The sequence below is a fragment of the Mirounga leonina genome, unplaced genomic scaffold, assembly GCF_011800145.1.
Source record: "Mirounga leonina isolate KUSES-001 unplaced genomic scaffold, KU_Mleo_1.0 Mir_53, whole genome shotgun sequence".
Classification (NCBI taxonomy): domain Eukaryota; kingdom Metazoa; phylum Chordata; class Mammalia; order Carnivora; family Phocidae; genus Mirounga; species Mirounga leonina.
The window spans coordinates 10,124,937-10,143,509 of record NW_023270807.1 but is presented as its reverse complement, the minus strand read 5'-3'; the positions used below and the strand labels follow the sequence as shown (position 1 = coordinate 10,143,509).

Here is an 18,573-nt window from a genome sequence, read left to right as displayed (position 1 = left end):
GTAAATGTCTTTTGGAGCATGCATAATTTCTTTTGGGTTGGAATAGAATCCTACATGTAAGAGTAGAATTCCTGGTTCATGAGGTATGCATATTTTCCGTTTTACAGATAGAACCAAATAGTTTTCTAAAGTGGTGTACTAATTTACATTCCCAGCAGTTGGGTATTGGAGCTGTGAGTTTTAACTCCTTGACAGATAGTCTGATAACTAACAAGCCACATGTGTCTGGCTATCAAGCACTTGAAATGTGACTAGTTTGAAATGAGATAAGCTGTAAGTGTCAAATACAATCAGATTTCAAAAACTTAGTACACAAAAGGAATATAAAATACCTTGTTAATAATTTTTATATTGATGTTGAAGTTTTTTGGGTTTTTTTGTTTGTTTTGCTGCATTGGGTTAAATAGAATTAATATAACCTGTTTTTGTTTTTTTAAGCTTGGCTGGCTAGAAGATTTTATTTATTTTATTTATTTTTTATTTTTTATTTTTTTTTATTTTTTTAAAGATTTTATTTATTTATTTGACACAGAGAGAGAGAGCGAGAGAGGGAACACAAGCAGGGGGAGTGGGAGAAGGAGAAGCAGGCTTCCTGCGGAGCAGGGAGCCCGATGTAGGGCTCGATCCCAGGACCCTGGGATCATGACCTGAGCCGAAGGCAGACGCTTAACGACTGAGCCACCCAGGCGCCCCTATTTTATTTATTTTTTAAAAGATTTTATTTATTTGAGAGAGAGAGTACGCAAACGCACGCACGTGCACTCACACAGGAGCAGGGGGAGGGGCAGAGAAGTGGACTCCCCGCCGAGCAGGGAACCAGACGCAGGGGCTCAATCCCAGGACCCTGGGATCATGACCTGAGCTGAAGGCAGACGCTTTACCGACTGAGCCATCCAGGCACCCCTGACTAGAAAATTTTAATTGGCTTATGTGGCCTATATTATATTTCTGTTGGATAATGTTCCTAGGGGGTCAGATGGAGGACAGATGTGGGGAGCAGAACTCGGGTTCTCAAGAGGTGCATTGTCATCATCGTCTGTTTAGAATGATAACAGCTTTTCTGTTAATTTGAAGTTTGTTACATTGTATCTGTATGTCCTCTATATATTTTATTGAAATCTTATATGTGTGAACTCTGGTTTAGCATAGTGATTATACTCAGCTGTTATTACTGAGAATATTTCACATAGGTACAGACCATGTAAAACTTGGAACTTTTATTACCTGGTTGTCTTTTTCTTTGCCGAGCAATAACTAGTTTTCTCTTAATGTGGAAGCACAGAACCCTGCCTTGCAGGTGTGTCAGGAAAGGTGATATTTTAGGAGCCTAAACATTAGTAGTTGTGGATGTCCCTGCTACAAGCTCCTGAGTAGAAATCAGAGATACTGAAACAATGTATACTCTGAGTCCTCCTGCCACTGCTTGTGAGTTAGAGAAAGAGCCCCAGGGTACCATCATCTTCTTGAGCAGGAGGAGAGGGGAGCCCAGAAGGAATACAAGATTCTGTTGTAGTGTCAGGGATGTTTGATGTGTTAACAATACCTGTTTTTTAAATTCATTAAATTATATCTTGAGGTCACAATCACACTTAATTAAAGGATAAAGAAACAGCTTGTCTGCTCCCTGTCAGATTTAAGACTGAATTTCTTCTCAGTAAGAACTGATTTTATCAGAGATCATTTCATAGTATTAGCCATCTTCCCAAACCACCAAGAAAGACTTAAATTAGAAACTAAAAAGATGGCAGGGGCGCCTGGGTGGCTCAAGTGTGGCTCAAGTCCCACATTGGGCTCCCTGCTCAGCGGGGAGTCTGCTTCTCCCTCTGCCTCTGCCCTACCCCCTGCTTGTGCACAGGTGCTCTCTCTCTCTGTCAAAAAAAGAAACTAAAAATAGATGGCAAATTGCAGTTTTTCAAAGTAAGTGGGTCCTTTTACCAATTCTTGGCCTCCACACAGCAGTGTAGGTAAAGGCTAAGGCAGAGTTTTGGATGGCCTCACAAAATAGGAGCAAACTGAATCCAACAGCATGATTAAGAGATTATACACCATGACAAGTGGGATTTAGCCCAGGGATGTAAGAGTACTTCAGCACATGAAAGTAAACTAGTGTAATACACCATATTAATAATTAGAACAAAGGAAAAAACCCACCTGATCATCTTAATTGACACAGAAAAGGCATTTGACAAAAATCTAAATTAAACACCCTTTGATGATAAAAACACTTTTAGCAAGCTATGAGTAGAAGGGAATTTGCTCAACATGAAAAATGATTCTTATGATAAATCCATAGCTTATATCCTACTCAGGGGTGAAAGATGGAGAGCTTTCCCCCTACCATTAGTAACATGACAAGGATGCCCAATTCCAGGGCGCCTGGGAGGCTCAGTCACTAAGCGTCTGCCTTCAGCTCAGGTCATGATCCCAGGGTCCTGGGATTGACTCCCGCATCGGGCTCCCTGCTCGGCGGGAAGCCTGCTTCTCCCTCTCCCACTCCCCCTGCTTGTGTTCGCTCTCTTGCTATGTCTCTCTCTGTCAAATAAATAAATAAATAAAATCTTTAAAAAACAAAAACACAAGATGCCCAATTCCACTGCTATTCGACATTGTGTATTGCAAGTCCCAGAGGGATAATTAAGGCAAGAAAAAGAAATAAAGGCGTCCAAATTGGAAAAGAAGTAAAACTATCTCCATTCACAAATGACATAGAAAATCCCCCAAACTCACAGAAAAAGATATTACTGGTAATAAGCAAATTTAACAAAGTTACAAGATACAAGATCAACATACAAAAATCAGTTGTTTTTGTACATTAGCAATGAATAATACCAGAAAAAAATGAAGAAAATAATTCCATTTATAATAGCATCAAAAGAATAAAGTATATAGGAATAAATTTAACCAAGGATAAGAAAGACTTATACACTGAGCACTACAAAACATTCCTGAAATTAAAAATAATCTAAAGGGAAAAGCATCCCATATTCATGAATTAGAAGATTTAATTTTGTTGAGATGGAAAACTACCCAAAGCAAACTACAGATTCAATGCAATCCCTACTAAAATTCCAATTTCCAATGGACTTTTTTGCAGAACTGGAAAAGTAGGGTTTTCAGATTAATATGGAATTGTAAGGAGCCTCAGAAAGCTAAAACAACCTTGAAAAAGAACAAAGTTAGGGGACTCAAACTTCTCAATCTCAACTCACTACAAAGCTACAGATATCAAGTTAATTTGGTGCTGCCATAAGGATAGTCATAGAGAGCCCAATCAAAAACCCAGTCAAAAGACTTGGATAGACATTTCTCCAAAGAAGATAGACAACTGACCAACAAGCCCATGAAAAAATGCTCATCATCATTAGACATTAGGGAAGTGCAAATAAAAACCAGGAGATCACTTCACACCCAAGAGAATGGTTATAATAAATAGTAATAATAATTTTTTAAGAAACAAAATTATGGGGTGCTTGGGTGGCTCAGTCAGTTAAGTGCTTGCCTTTGGCTCAGGTCATGATCTCAGGGTCCTGGGACTGAGCCCAGTATCTTCTCCCTCTCCCTCTACCCCTCCCCCCACTCGTGTTCTCGCTCACTCAAATAAATAAATAATCTTTAAAAAAGAAACAAAATTATGGGGCACCTGGGTGGCTCAGTCAGTTAATCGTCTGACTCTTGATTTCAGCTCAGGTCATAATCCCAGTCGTGAGAATGAGCCCTGTGTCATGCTCCATGCTGGGTGTGAAGCCTGCTTAAGATTCCTTCTCCCTCTATGCCTCACCACCTCCTGCCCCCCACCACCCCCAAAATTGTATAACTTGGCAAGGATGAGGAGAAACTGGAACCCTCGTACATTGCTGGTGAGGAACGTGAAATGGTTCAACTGCTATGGAAAAAAGAAAATGGTTAATTTTTCAGAAATTTAAATATAGAATTACCGGGCGCCTGGGTGGCTCAGATGGTTGAGCGTCTGCCTTCAGCTCAGGTCATGATCTCAGGGTCCTGGGATCGAGTCCCGCGTCAGGCTCCCTGCTCCTTGGGAGCCTGCTTCTCCCTCTGCCTCTCTCTCTATCTCTCATGAATAAATAAATAAAATCTTAAAAAAAAAAATTAAAAAAAAATATATATAGAATTACCACATGACCTAGCATTTCCACTCTTGCACGTATACCCGAAATAATTGCCAACAGGTACACAAATACTTGCTGACGAATGTTCTGCCTGCACTCTATCACAATAGCCAATCAGTTTAAACTCAGATATTCAGCCATAAGAAGGAATGAAGTATTGTTAACATGCTATAATGTAGAAGAACCTCAAAACCATTATGCTAAGTGAAAGATGCCAGACACAGAAGGCCACATATTGTATAATTCCATTTATGTGAAATATCTAGAATAGATAAATCCGTAGAGACAGTAAATTGGTGTTGCCAGAGCTGGAGGAAGGGAGAAATGGAGATTAACTGCTGCTACTTAACTGTTCCTACTTAATGACTATGGGGTGGGGGATGGAGGGTGTGACCTGCCGTTGGCCCTTGTCCTTCCCTGAACTTCCCTGAAGTTTCACATATTAAAAGTTGAGGGGCGCCTGGGTGGCTCAAACAGTTAAGCATCTGCCTTTGGCTCAGGTCATGATCCCAGGGTTCTGGGATCGAGTCCTGAATTGGGCTCCCTGCTTGGCGGGAAGCCTGCTTCTCCCTCTCCACCAGCTTGTATGCTCGCACGTGCGTGCACACTTTGTCTCTTTCACTGTCTCTTTCAAATCAATCTTTTTTAAAAAAAAAAAAGTTGAGCTGATGGTTGGACAACATTGTGATATCTTAAATAGCACTTTTTAAGATTTTATTTATTTATTTGAGGTATTTTCTCAAATCTCAGCCATTTTCTAAGGCTGCTTTATTTTAATATCAAAACTAGACTTTGTGTTTCTTCAATAAACATCAGTTCTTACTAACGTACAGCATTCTTGTGAAAACCAAATGAAATCATTGCTCTGAAAACCCTTTGTAAACCATAGGATAGCAGGTAAATCTTTGATGGCTTCATTAAATAGCCTTCAGGAGCATTGAGGAGAGAGCATTTAACTCTGATGGAGAGAATGGAGGGTCAGGTAACAATGGAGTTGAAGTCTGAAGGTTTATTAGCCAATTGAGGCAAAGAAGAGGAAAGGTGAGGGGAACAGCATGAGCAAAGGTGAGCAAGAGGATGGCACACTTAGAAACAAGGTGGGCGGGGCGCCTGGGTGGCTCAATCGGTTAGGCGACTGCCTTCGGCTCAGGTCATGATCCTGGAGTCCCGGGATCGAGTCCCGCATCGGGCTCCCTGCTCAGCGGGGAGTCTGCTTCTCCCTCTGACCCTCCCCCTCTCATGCTCTCTGTCTCTCATTCTCTCTCTCTCAAATAAATAAATAAAATCTTAAAAAAAAAAAAAAACAAGGTGGGGGTTGATACATATGCACACTAGGGTCATAGCCCTCTTCCTGTACCAAGGCAGGGGTAGAGAAGACTGCGTCCTTAGCTGTGACCTTGTGGTCGCTATTTAATTTATCTGAGCTCCCTGAGCCTAGATGTGGCCTAGCGTCACTAAGCCATGGGCATGGACACACACTAATAGCATTGTTGAGTTGCTGCTTGATGCAGTTGTGCCCCCAAGGTTGTGCTCACTTCCTAGAAGAGTAACACATAAGACTCTCCATTTTTTTTTTTAAGATTTTATTTCTAAGTAATCCCTACATCTGATGCGGGGCTTGAACTTTTACAAGCCCGAGATCAAGAGTCTCGGGCGCTACCCCCTGAGCCAGCCAGGCGCCCCCAGAAAGGTCTCTTAAAATCATTGGCAACTACTGTGCTGCAGCTACTCAAAGTAACAACCTTACTTGAGTTTCCTTTTTTCATCTGTTACATGGGGAGAATAAAGCTCACCAACCCCCAGAGGATTGTTGTGAACGAGACAAAGCTTGGAGGGGGCCTCCATAAGGCCCTGGTTTGCGCCGCCTCCTCACGTTAGCAAAGGCTAGTTGTTTGGTAACAATGTTCCGAAGTACGAGAACCCAGGTCAGGAAACTTAACACAGCCTTTTGGAATCACGGAGACGAGTGAATGAGAGAAGGTACAGTGTAATTTCAGGACTGTAGAAGGAAATAGGTTATGAATTCCCGTTAATTCCAGTGGGATACTGGTGAACAGTACAGAATGTGGTTTGGAATAAGAATATGCGTCATCTGATTCCCGAAAATGGTACATAGCCCTCCAGTTAAGAGTCAGGCCAGCTAAAAACAAAAAAAAAATCTAGTCCTAAAGTATGCTACTAATCAAAAAGGAATTTACTTTTATTCTTTGAAACACTTAAACAGATGAATGGCAAAATGCGTTTGCTTAGTTGTCAGTAAGACAAGGAGTTCATACCGTCTTCCACAGAGGAGGCAAAACTAGACATTGACAGTGCCAAAGAGGACAAGATAGGCATAAAAGCACTTGTAAACACAGATGTAGAAATTACAAATAAGAAATTACTAATCCAGGGGCGCCTGGGTGGCTCAGTTGGTGAAGTGTCTGCCTTCGGCTCAGGTCATGATCCCGGGGTCCTGGGATTGAGTCCCTCATCGGGCTCCTGGCTTGGCCGGGAGTCTGCTTCTCCCTCTCCCTCTGCCTCTCCCACTGCTCATGCTCTCTCTCTCTGACAAATAAATCTTTGGGAAAAAGAAAAGAAACTACCGATCCATCGTTAGATCTTAAAATAGTAACAGTAATTCCTTAACATCACCAAATGTCCCATCAGTGTGCAAATAGTACCAAAATATTTTAGGTGTTTTTTGTTTGTTTGTTTGACTCAGGATCCAAACTCGGTCTGTTCGTAGTGTTTGAGATGTCTTTGATGTCTAAATTTGTTAGTTGCCCTGTCTTCTTTTCAATTTATTTGGTGAAAAAACTAGGTTTGTACTTGTACGGTTTCCCCTAGTTTGGATTTTGCTGATTGCATCTCCATAGCACTGTTTAACTTAGTCTACTTTAGTTTATATTTCTTACAAATAATTAGATCTAGAGCAGGGGTTGGCAGGCCACAGCCCAAGGGCCAAGTATGGGTCTCTGCATATTTTATAAATAAAGTTTTATTGGAGCACGCCTTGCCCATTCATTCACTTATTGCCTATGGCTGCTATTGTGCTTCAGCAGCAGAGTGGCATATTCAGGAGAGAAAGCATATGGCTGGTTAAGTCTCCAATATATACTATCTGACTCCTGGTCTATAAAATTAATCTGATACTGGTCATTTTTTAGTAGAAATCTTTCCTAGGTGATGATGGGTTCAATGCAATGGTAAAAGTGTCCAGGTAGACTCTTGGGGTGTGTGTGACAGATTGATTTGGGACAGAAGTAATGACCGAAGTAATGTAAGTCAGTGAAAAAGAAAGCTAAATTATTTAACACATCATGCAGGGACAGTTGGCTCTCTCGGATGGGGTGGGGGGGAGTGGATTCCTTCCTGTCATCATACAGAAAAAGAAGTTTCAAATAGATTAATACACTAAAGATTCCTAGACTGTATTTATGGTATCAGGATAGTGAATGAGTTCTTAAGACACAAGAAGAACAAACCATGGTGAAGGTCAGTACGTTTGCGTTAAAACTAAAGCCCAGGAAGATGGCAGAGTAAGAAGCACTAGGAATCTGTCACCCCATCTAGATAACAGTTGTACTGGCAGAATCTGATTTTGGAACTCTGGAATCTTGAAGGCTTGCAACTTCCACAGGAAGACTTGAATGGTAAATTGTGGGTAATTCCAGTCAGTATGGGCTCTTAGCGCAGTAGCAGCTACCTAGCCCCCAGCCCCTTGGCAGGCAGCTGTGCACATGTTCCTGGAGCAGCTTGCACACAGCTTGTAGAAGCAGGGTGGGCAAAAAGGCCCCAGTTCACCAAATATTGGAGATCTGTGCTCTGATCACTGATTGCTACTTCTGATCACACCAGTGCAGACACGGACATTGTTGCAAGCCTCTTCCCCTCCTGCTGAAGTAACATTCAGGAGATTTAAAAGGTCATTTACCCCGTCCCCTTTCATTTTTCAACTTTTCCCCTTTTGTGAGCCAGACTAAAGTTTAGGGCATCTTTGGGCGCCTGGGTGACTCAGTCGTTAAGCGTCTGCCTTCGGCTCAGGTCATGATCCCAGGGTACTGGGATCGACTCCCGCATCAGGCTCCCTGCTTAGCGGGAAGCCTGCTTCTCTCTCTCTCCCACTCCCCCTGCTTGTGTTCCTGCTCTCGCTATCTCTCTCTCTGTCAAATAAATAAATAAAATCTTTAAAAAAATAAAGTTTAGGGCATTCCAGAACAACTGCATATATGGGGATAATTAAAAAGTGGTTGTGCATACCCAGGGAAAGGCTCAGAAAAGACCTGAGAAAACATTGAGTTTATACCTCAGTGGATCTTTGGCCCAGAGACAGCCTACAACAATCAAAAAAATCAGTATGGGGAAGAAGAATATGATTTTCAGAGTTACCACATCATTAGACTCAAATGTCCAGCGTTCAACGAAAAATCAGAAGGCATGCACAGAAAGTATGACCCATTCAAAGGAAAAAAATAAATCAACAGAAACTATCTCTGAAAAAGATCTAAATGTCAAGCCTACTAGAGAAAGACTTTATTTATTTTTAGAGCATTCGCGAGTGGGGTGGGGGTAGGGCAGAGGAAGAAGGAGAGATTTTTTTTTTTTTTTTAAGATTCCATTAATTTATTTGACAGCATAAGAAAGCCAGAGCAGCAGGGAAAGGGAGAAGCAGACTCCCCACTGAGCAGAGAGCCCAAGACGCTGGGGTCCATCCCAGGACTCTGGGATCACGGACTGAGTGGAAAGCAGATGCATAACTGACTGAGAGAGAAAGGGCGGGTGCGGGGGGGGGCGGATCTTAAGCAGGCTCCATGCTCAGTGCGACCCTGAGATCATGACCAGAGCCAAAATTAAGTCAGATGCCTAACCAACTGAACCACCCGGGCTCACCTAAACAAAGACTTTATTTTTTTTTTTTTTAAGATTTTATTTATTTATTAGAGTGAGGGGAGCGGAGAGAGAGAGAGAGGCAGGCTCCCTGCTGAGCAAGGAGCCCCATGCAGGGCTCAATCCTAGGACCCGGGATCATGACCTGAGCCAAAGGCAGACACTTAACCAACTGAGCCACCCAGGGATCCCTAGACAAAGATTTTAAAACAACCGTCTTAAAAATGCTCAAAGAACTAAAAGAAGATGTGGAGAAAGTCAAGAAAACAATGTGAACAAAATGGAAATATCTATAAAAGGAATAGAAAACCTAACAGGAAACCAAAAAGAAATTCTGGAGCTGAAAAAGTACAATAACTGAAATGAAAATTCACTAGAGGGATTCAAAGGCAGATTTCCAGAGCAGAAGAAAGTTAGTTCCTGGCTGCCTCAGTCAGAGGAGCATGTGACTCTTGATCTTGGAGTTGTGAGTTCAAGCCCCCCCATTGGGTGTAGAGATTACTAAAAATAAATAATTTTTTTTAAAGTCAAGATAGGACAATGGAAATTAATGAGGCTGACGAACAGAAAAAAAAGACTGAAGAGAAGGTAACAGCCTAAGGAGTATGCGGGTCACTATCAAGCAGACACTAATAAGAATTGTGGGAGTGCACTGTTGTGGGAATATAAAATGGGACAGCTGCTGCAAAGAACAGTTGGATAGTTCCTCAAAAAAATAAAAATATCATATGATCCAGCAATTCCAGTTCTGGGTTCTCAAAAGAATTGAAAGCAGGGTCTCAAGAGTTATTTATACACTCAAGTTCATAGCATCATTCATACTAGCTAAAACGTGGAAGCAGGGGTGCCTGGCTGGTTCAGTCGGAGGAGCATGGGCCTCTTGATCTCAGGATTGTGAGTTTGAGCCCCACATTGGGCATGGAGATTGCTTAAAAACCTTAAAAAAAAAAAAGTGGAAGCAACCCAAGTGTCCATTGATGGATGAATGTGATATTTACATACAGTAGAATATCTTTCAGCCTTTAAAAGGAAGACAGTTCTTCAGTATGCCACAACATGGATGAACCTTGAGGACAGTGTGCTAAATGATAATAAGCCAGTCACAGAAGGACAAATCCTGTAGGGTTTTACTTACACAAGATGCTGAATATGGTCACAATCCTAAAGTCAGAAGGTAAAATGGTGCTTGCCAGGATCTGGGGGAGGGAGGAATGGGATGCTACTGTTTAACAGGTAGAGAGTTGCAGTTTTATAAGACAAAAAATAGGGGATGGATAGTGGTGATGGTTGCACAACAGTCTGAGTGTATTTAGTACCACTGAACTGTACACTTAAAAGTGAGAAATTTTATGTTATATGTATTTTACCACAATGGAAAAAACGGGGCACAAAGCCTATTGGAAATATTAGTATAAGCAAGTCAGGCCACAGACTAGAAGACTTGTGCAGCACATGAGTTGCAAAGCACAAGTATCCAGCAATTCTACGTGTTTCTGTCCACCATAGAGAAACTCACACGTGTACACAAGAACTCTGCAGAAAAGCTCATTCCTAGAAGAGGGAACGAACTTACTAGCCCTCAGGGAGGTGGGGAGATTAACTAGAATTAATTAAGTGGCATTCTAAAAGTTGAAATGATTGTACTGATTGTACATGGTTAGATTTAAAAAAAAAAAGTGTTGAGTGTTTTTTAATTTAAATAAGCATGGTCTGAAATGATCTGTTCGGTGTGCATCTTAAATATTTAACCCTGCTGGTGTCTTTTTTGTAACTTTTGTATTTTGTACAATTTTTATTTTTTTGTAACTTTCCCTATGTTTGAAATGTTTTATAATTAACTTTTAAACGAAAAATAGGTAGTTACACTCTCTGGCTGTAGATTGTTGGTGGTGCCATTGCTGTGGGCAGGAGGAGGGGCTGATAGCTGTGGATGGCAGGTAGCTCAGGTCCGTAGTCATTGCTCCTTAGTTCTACACAGCCAGGGACTGCTCAGGTAAGGCATTTTGGTCTTCTGTTGGGAACTGTGACTCTTCTTCCAGGAGGCAGAAGCAACTGTCAGAGCATTGTAGGGTCCAGGCTCTTAGAATGAATACCAGACATCTGAAAGTGAGGGCATTTCATTACCCGCTGTGTTCCCCCGCCTGTGAAAGCACAGAGCCTCTGACATTTCCTCCTTTCTCACCAGCAATCTGCAAACTGGGAGTGCCCAGGCATTGTCTCACATTTAAGAGAATTTCCCTTTTGGGGTGCCTGGGTTGCTCAGTTGTTTGGGCATCTGATTCTTGGTTTCCCCTCAGGTCATGATCCTCAGGGTCGTGGGATCGAGCCCTGCATTGGGCTCTGCCCTGGGCTTTTGGAGTCGCCTTGGGATTCTCTCTCTCCATCTCTCTCTGCCCCTCGCCCCACTCGCATGCGTGGCATATACAGGCTCTCTCTCCCTCTCTTTAAGTAAGTCTTGGGGTGCCTGGGTTGCTCAGTCATTAAGCATCTGCCTTCAGCTCAGGTCATGATACCAGGGTCCTGGGATCGAGTCCTGAGTCGGGCTCCCTGCTCATCGGGGAGCCTGCTTCTCCCTCTGCCTCTGCTGCTCCCCCTGCTGTGCACGCTCTCTCTCTCTCGCTTGCTCTCTCACTCGCTCTCTCTGTGTCAAATAAATAAAATCTTTTAAAAAATTAAATTTTAAAAAAGTCTTTAAAAAAAAAAAAAGAATTTCCATTTCTGGCTTTAGATTGTGCTATCATCCAGCTGTCTCAGGATTTGCTTCTCATCTTGATGCTTTTAGGTGTTGAATACTATACAGCCAAATAGTCTATTCCCATTTCCAGGGAAACATTTAAGTATTTGTATCTTATTTTCTTTACCCTGTGGGGAGTAGTGTTGGCCAGGAGATCCATCTATGTGGATGTGTAGTATCACTGAATTATGGGATGAAACCCATTCTTTCCTTCTGCAGCTGACTAGGAAAAGTTCACATAGCATCCTTGTTTCTTGCAGAACTCACAATACTTTATATGCATCAGAAATGCTGGCCAAGATGGCAGAGCCTTTCACAAAGGCTCTGGATATGCTTGAAGCGGAGAAATCTGCAATTTTAGGTAAGAAATCTAACCTTCTTTTCTTTCCTTGAAGTTTACCTTAGCTCTAATGGACTCCCGCAACAGCGTTGGGGTACCCATGTCACCCGTCACCTCCTCCTCGCCTGGCACCACCTCAACTGCCTGTTTCTGTGTGGAGCTCCTACAGAGTCTCTAGGAACAAGTGCATTGACTTCATTATCTTGGGTCTTCCAAGGCAGTTGTTCCCCTCTGCCACCCCCCTCTGCACTGTTAACCCTTCCAGGTAGAGGGGTGTGTCAGAGCCTTTAGATGATAAATAAACGATGGTCTTTTTGACCTGAAGGATATTAGCAGACTTTTCCTGCTTTCACATATGAAAAAAAAAGTGGTAAGTCAGTTAAGCTCTTAAATAAATAAATCTTGGAGCACCTGGGTGGCTCAGTTGTTAAGCGTTTGCCTTTGGCTCAAGTCATGATCCCAGGGTCCTGGGATTGACTCCCACATTGGGCTCCTTGCTCCACGGGGAGCCTGCTTCTCCCTCTCCCACTCTCCCTGCTTGTGTTCCCTCTCTCGCTGTGTCTCTGCCAAATAAATAAATCTTAAAAGTAGTTAAGCTCAAATATCTTTAATTAGCAATATATTATATGTATATAATCAAAAATCTTAAAGGAATAGATTCTAAACCATGTTTCCCAGTTGTTACCTTGATTCGAATGCTGCTTTAACTCATTTTTCCCATTAGCAAATAATTATGCAATCCTGTGATATGTGCTGGGAAGGAAAGTGGCCATGTGTTTATTGGGAAACATCACCCATGTTGGAGAGGAGTCAGAGGACTGCCTCCTAGTAGAGACTTGAAGGATAAGTAGGAAGGAGCTCATCAGGTTGGGGGCAAGAGAAGATGTTGAGCCTTCTGGGCAGACAGAAAGGCAGGTACAAGATGCTGCGGCATGCAGGAAAGAGGTGTATCCAGGGAATAGAGGGGGATGTCCCACACGGCTGGAACACACAGAGCGAGGCAGTGGTCAGAAGTTAAAGCCAGAGACGTCCAGAGTTGCCTAAACCCTATACGCATCTCTGGAGCTTTGTGCTGGCTCACTATCACAGCCTCCACAGTATCTCTTCGTTCCCAGCCATAACCTCTGCCTGGGCCTGGCTGTGAGTAAGCAGGCCAGTGAGCATTCCTCGGCTGTGACATTCCTGAAAAGAAGGGTGTCAGTTGGCCTTGCTGGAGCTCGTGTCTGTCTGACTCGGCCTGCACGGTCCTGGGCCTTTTCCTTTTGGCATCAGTGCACTAAAGGTTACAGAAAATAATAAAAATAGAACTTCCAAGAAATGTCTTGCAATTACTATAAAAAATAGCTGTTGCTTCACCACCCATTCCCGCTCCCCTACCCTGCCATTCAGTTATTCAAATTAAACCAGGAATTCCTGCCATAGAAATAGATGTTCGCCCAAAACATACTAGAATGGACAAACAGTTCCCTCTGTCAGCTTCCAGCCATGAGCAAGACTTGAAATAGATCTTTTGGATCTTACAGATCTCTGTCATACTGTGATTAGTGGGTTTCATTATGATCTGTTTTACGTATTGGGCTTTTGCATAAAATGTTGCTTGAAAAAGAGGTTCCCCAACTTAAAAAGGGAGGGGGGCATCCCTGGTGCTTTATGGAGAGAGCATTTTGAGCTGTCACCGTGTGTTTTGGTACAAGTACCATCTGAAGAAACCCAGGCAAAAAGTTGGAGCGCCCAGGTCTGGCCTGAAGTCCTGCGTACTGAAATAGCTTCACCCTTTCCCTACCAAAACACTGTTGTAGCGGTCACCTCAAGGGGGGCTCTTAGCACCTCCATCTGGTAGAAGACATGGCCAGCTGCTTCGCATTTACGGCAGTTGTCACCCCCACCCCCAAAACTCACCTGCCTGCCGTAGGGTGTTGGCAGGTTAAGACCCTTGGCAGCAGAAGAGCATGTTCCCGACCCATCTCTCTCTCTAGGCTTACCTCAACCTCTCTTGGAACTGAATGACTCTCCTGTCTACAAAACGGTCTTGGAAAGAATGCAGCGTTTCTTCTGCACCCTCTATGAAAACTGGTAAGAAACCAATGCTGTTTCTCTCTAATCTCTTTTTAGGCACGCATAGTATAGGAATGCCATGGATAGGACTTCTGATGTAGAAGTCTAGTGTACAGGTAAGATGAGGCCAAAATTTGACAGGAAGCCAATGATCCTAGTATCACACCGAAATGAATTGGCTGGCTTTCTTGCATTTGCTTTTTTATAATTGTCATATGTGTCTCCGCCCTAGCCATGACTTGAGATTTTATGCCTAACTTGTCTGCTTCCGGTGCATAAAATGCTGAGACCACAGTGTAAGATCCAGTGAGTGAGGCTGCATTTTCTCAGAGCCCTCACTACTCAGCTACTTTGAATAGGACTCTGAAGGCCGCTAGCCAGACTTTGTCTTTGGGTCCTGGTTGTAGGATGGGGAGGTAACCGGCCCTCCCATAGCACACCACACCCCAGACATTGTCCTCACTCACCCAGTGCTCCAGTCAGCCAGGCTAACCAAAAGAGACTGTGTTGTAAATCCATATTGCTTATGAAGTAATGAAGGCTACTGTTGATCTTGGGTGCCAACATCTCTCTTTAAAAACATGCTAAATCTACTATCAAGTTCCCTTAAAGGCGGGTGAGGGGTGCGTTACTGATTGAGCTGAAGGTCTCTTACGAACCAAATGCAATTGCTTTTATAGCTGAGAAGTCTTAGCATAGGCTAGAAATTCCTGGGGCATTCGGGGCTGGCAGGGACAAAGGTGGGGTTTGTCACTGGCCGTGATTTTCCCTTACAGTTTCCATATTCTCGGGAAGGCGGGTCCTTCCATGCAGCAGGACTTCTACACTGTGGAGCACCTTGCTACTCAGCTCCTCAGCTCGGCCTTTGTCAACTTGAACAATATTCCTGACTACCGACTCAGACCCATGCTTCATATCCTTTCCAAAGTCCCTAGATAACCCAAAACCCAGAGGGCCGGAGGGTTGCAGACAGGAGCAGCTTTCAGGCACCAGAGGAGACAGAGCTGAGCAGGTGGAATAGATGGGATCATTTATCCAACTGTGTGATAACCACAGGAAGTGGACGAGAAGATTGGCGGAAATGCAGGAAAAACAGGAAGGCAGGCCAGCGGGGCTGGAAAGTGTTTTCCTTAGGGGTAAATCTTGATCATCCCACTTCTTGGAAATAGGAAAGATAAAGGTTTTTTTGGTTTTTTAATCTCTTCTACATCCTGTTGGGTGCTTCCTCTCATACTTCATTCTCATTTGGACTCTTTTTTTTTTCTTTCTTTAAATGTTTTTGAGAGTATCTTTCTTCCCTGAAGTTATAAGGAGACTAGCAAAGGAGAGTGTTCCTCCTCTTTTTTTCCTTCTGGGCAAATAAGTGTCTGTAATGTGCAGCCTAGTAGCCATTCTTGAGCAGCCCGGGGTTTTGGAAAAGAGATTGAAGATTTTTGTTTTTGTTTTTAAGATTTTATTGATTTATTAGAGAAAGAGAGAGCACAAGTGGTGGGGAGGGGCAGAGTGAGAGGGAGAAGCAGACTCCCTGCTGAGCAGGGAGCCCGATGCGGGACTCGATCCCAGGACCCTGGGATCATGACCTGAGCCGAAGGCAGATGCTTCACCGACTGAGCCACCCAGGAGCCCCGGATTTTTGTCTATTAACATAGAATGTCCTTGGCATCTTGCAGGTCCTTTGGGGGTTGACTCTGCCCATGGACATATCCTGCTACGTGGCAGGAGAGGGGTGCCTTAGAATGAGAGGGGTCTGTGCTCATGTGCTAAAACTTCTTAACCCACCGCCCCATGGGTCTTTGTGAAGCCTCTGGTGCTCTTCTGTCCCCCGGAGCACTACGAAGCCCTGGTGTCTCCAATCCTTGGACCTCTTTTCACCTACCTCCACATGGTAAGAGATTGGTCAGAAAAGGGAGCAAAGAGGACCCTCAGGCAGGTTGGCCTCTCATGAGTCTTGCAAGTCAGGAGTTCCTGAAAGTGTTGTCTCCTGGCCCTGTTCAGAGGTCCGTGCAGCGGTCCCAACACAGCAGGCTTTGCTTGCTGCAGCGGATTGAGCACCTCCCAAGAACTAAACTGGTTCAGTTGCCCATGAAGACCTGCAGACTCCAGTTCTGCTCCTGACCTCCAGTTAACTGAGGAGAGGTGGTCAGGGGAGTGCCTTCCCTGGGTCTCTTTCCCCGACTGTGGGATTAAGCAAAAGGACCAGCTAGGTGGAGAACAGTGTCCAGAGAGACCTGGGAATTCTAGAGTATCTTTGATTCTTTCCAAGCATAGGATACCCTGTCCTCGTCATGGGCATGGGAGAGGTTCTAGAAACCACATCTGCTGGTTTAACCTTGTGGGGCTTCCCAGGGCTCTGTCATTGAGACCTAGAATCCTCCTCGGCTCATTCTAATCATGAAGTGGACCTTAGATATTATCTGTTTCAACCTCCTCCCCACTATCAGCATTATATCCCTTTTGTTTTCCCAGAGGCTTTCCCAGAAATGGCAAGTCATCAACCAGAGGAGCCTGCTGTGGTAAGGAGCGTCTCATCTCTTGGTGGAAAACGCTGCCGTTCAGGGCTAGAAAGCAGCAGGTTATGGCCGTTCTCAGCCTAGATGGGAGCCTGCTTGTCTGTGACCGTTAGGCATACTCCGGTCAGGCCTTTATAGGAGGGATCTTCAGCTGCCTGAGGAGGGTGCTGAGACATCCTTACCCACTTTGGATTTTGATCCAGTACCTCTAGCCAACTGGATACAGTCAAGTAATAATGTCTGCCTCAGTGGATCATTGTTGTCCCATTCCCAGCATTTGTGTGGAATGTAGACCAAAGGAAGCCAGGAGAAGGAAGTGAGCACAGAGGGTCTGGTTAGGGTCACTGTTTTCCTTGTCCTTCCCTCTTTTGCACTCCCGTGGAACTTGGCCCCCTCCTTTCCTGCAGTGGGGAAGATGACACCACAGATGACAACCCAGAGTCTCAAGAGATGTTAGAAGAACAACTGGTGAGGATGTTAACCCGAGAAGTCATGGACCTAATCAGTAAGTGGCATGTGGGACGTAGGGGTAGTAGGGAAGACTTTTTCTGGAAAAAGAATTGGTTACTCACCCAATCCCATTAAGGCATGTTTACAGCATTACTGACAGATCGATTAAGAAATAATTAACTAGGGCGCCTGGGTGGCTCAGTTGGTTAAGCGACTGCCTTCGGCTCAGGTCATGATCCTGGAGTCCCTGGATCGAGTCCCGCATCGGGCTCCCTGCTCGGCAGGGAGTCTGCTTCTCCCTCTCCCACTCCCTGTTTGTGTTCCCTCTCTCGCTGTGTCTTTCTCTGTCAAATAAATAAAATCTTTAAAAAAAAAAAAAAAGAAATAATTAACTAGGTAGAAGTCAGGTAGTCCTTAAATCAACTTAAGGACATTCTATGAATTGTAAACTGTATTGTGTTTGTAAGACCAGAATATGCGGGAATGGTCTAAAATAGCAGGAGAAATTTGGATTAATGGTAGGAGTAACTTCCTAGTTTTGTCAAAATATAGGGGGGAAATTTTTTTTTTTTTAAAGATTTTATTTATTTATTTGACAGAGACACAGAGAGAGAGGGAACACAAGCAGGGGGAGTGGGAGAGGGAGAAGCAGGCTTCCCGCCGAGCAGGGAGTCCGATGCGGGGCTCGATCCAGGACCCTGGGGTCATGACCTGAGCCAGGCAGACGCTTAACGACTAAGCCACCCAGGCGCCCCCAAATAAGGAAAATTTTTAAAACTTGGGCATGAAGGTGGCTAATTTTCTTTTTTCTTTTTCGGTCATTTCATTTGTTTGCGATCCATAGCAGACCAAATCCATATCAGCCATTCTCTCCTGGTCACCTACTCTCAGAAAATTCTGTCATTTCCCTCTAGTTAATTGAACTTAAAGGGGACCAGAGCAGTCTGGTCAAACCTTTATTTCTGCTGATGAAGGTGATTTTGTGCCTGGACAGTGCCCCACTTTCCCCCATCTTCATCTGCCCTGAAGACCGTTTGGGATTTGTTGGCCAGAGGTGGCTGTTACCTGGTGGCAGTAAGCCCAGTAACCCCACTTTCTTGCTTTAGCCGTGTGCTGTGTTTCAAAGAGAAGCGCTGACCATGGTACTGCACCCCCTACAGATGGAGATGGTAAGTGAGCCTGCTGTGTGGCCCTCCCGAGGTCTGCCGTTAGACTCCGAAATACTGTCCCTTCTGTATCCAGGTCAGCTCGTGTAGAAATGGTTTCCCCAGCAGTCTGCGCTAGGGGAGATTTCCACATGGTTTCTCTCTCTGCTGGCCCTCTTGCTGTATTCCTCCAGCATACTCCCACCGGACTGCCTTTGCCCTTGCTGTTTCCTCCGCTAGAATAACTCTTCTCCCAGCTGTATCCATGGCCTGTCCCCTTGCCTCATCCACATGTCACCTCTGAAAGGTCTTCCATGACCAACTTAGAAAAACTAGCCACCCC

General features: G+C 44.0%; 1 protein-coding gene across 2 annotated transcripts in view; it reads left to right on the top strand.

The window, feature by feature from the left end:
* The window catches only part of XPO5 (exportin 5), a 50,680-nt gene that overhangs the window by 29,833 nt on the left and 2,274 nt on the right, over positions 1 to 18,573 (top strand). For both annotated transcript variants that reach the window (XM_034991183.1, XM_034991181.1), the window contains 7 exons: positions 11,991 to 12,091; positions 14,047 to 14,143; positions 14,902 to 15,038; positions 15,913 to 16,010; positions 16,592 to 16,638; positions 17,043 to 17,140; positions 18,192 to 18,254. In XM_034991183.1, coding sequence (XP_034847074.1) covers positions 11,991 to 12,091; positions 14,047 to 14,143; positions 14,902 to 15,038; positions 15,913 to 16,010; positions 16,592 to 16,638; positions 17,043 to 17,140; positions 18,192 to 18,254 — 641 coding nt within the window. The remainder of the gene's footprint in view (positions 1 to 11,990; positions 12,092 to 14,046; positions 14,144 to 14,901; positions 15,039 to 15,912; positions 16,011 to 16,591; positions 16,639 to 17,042; positions 17,141 to 18,191; positions 18,255 to 18,573) is intronic.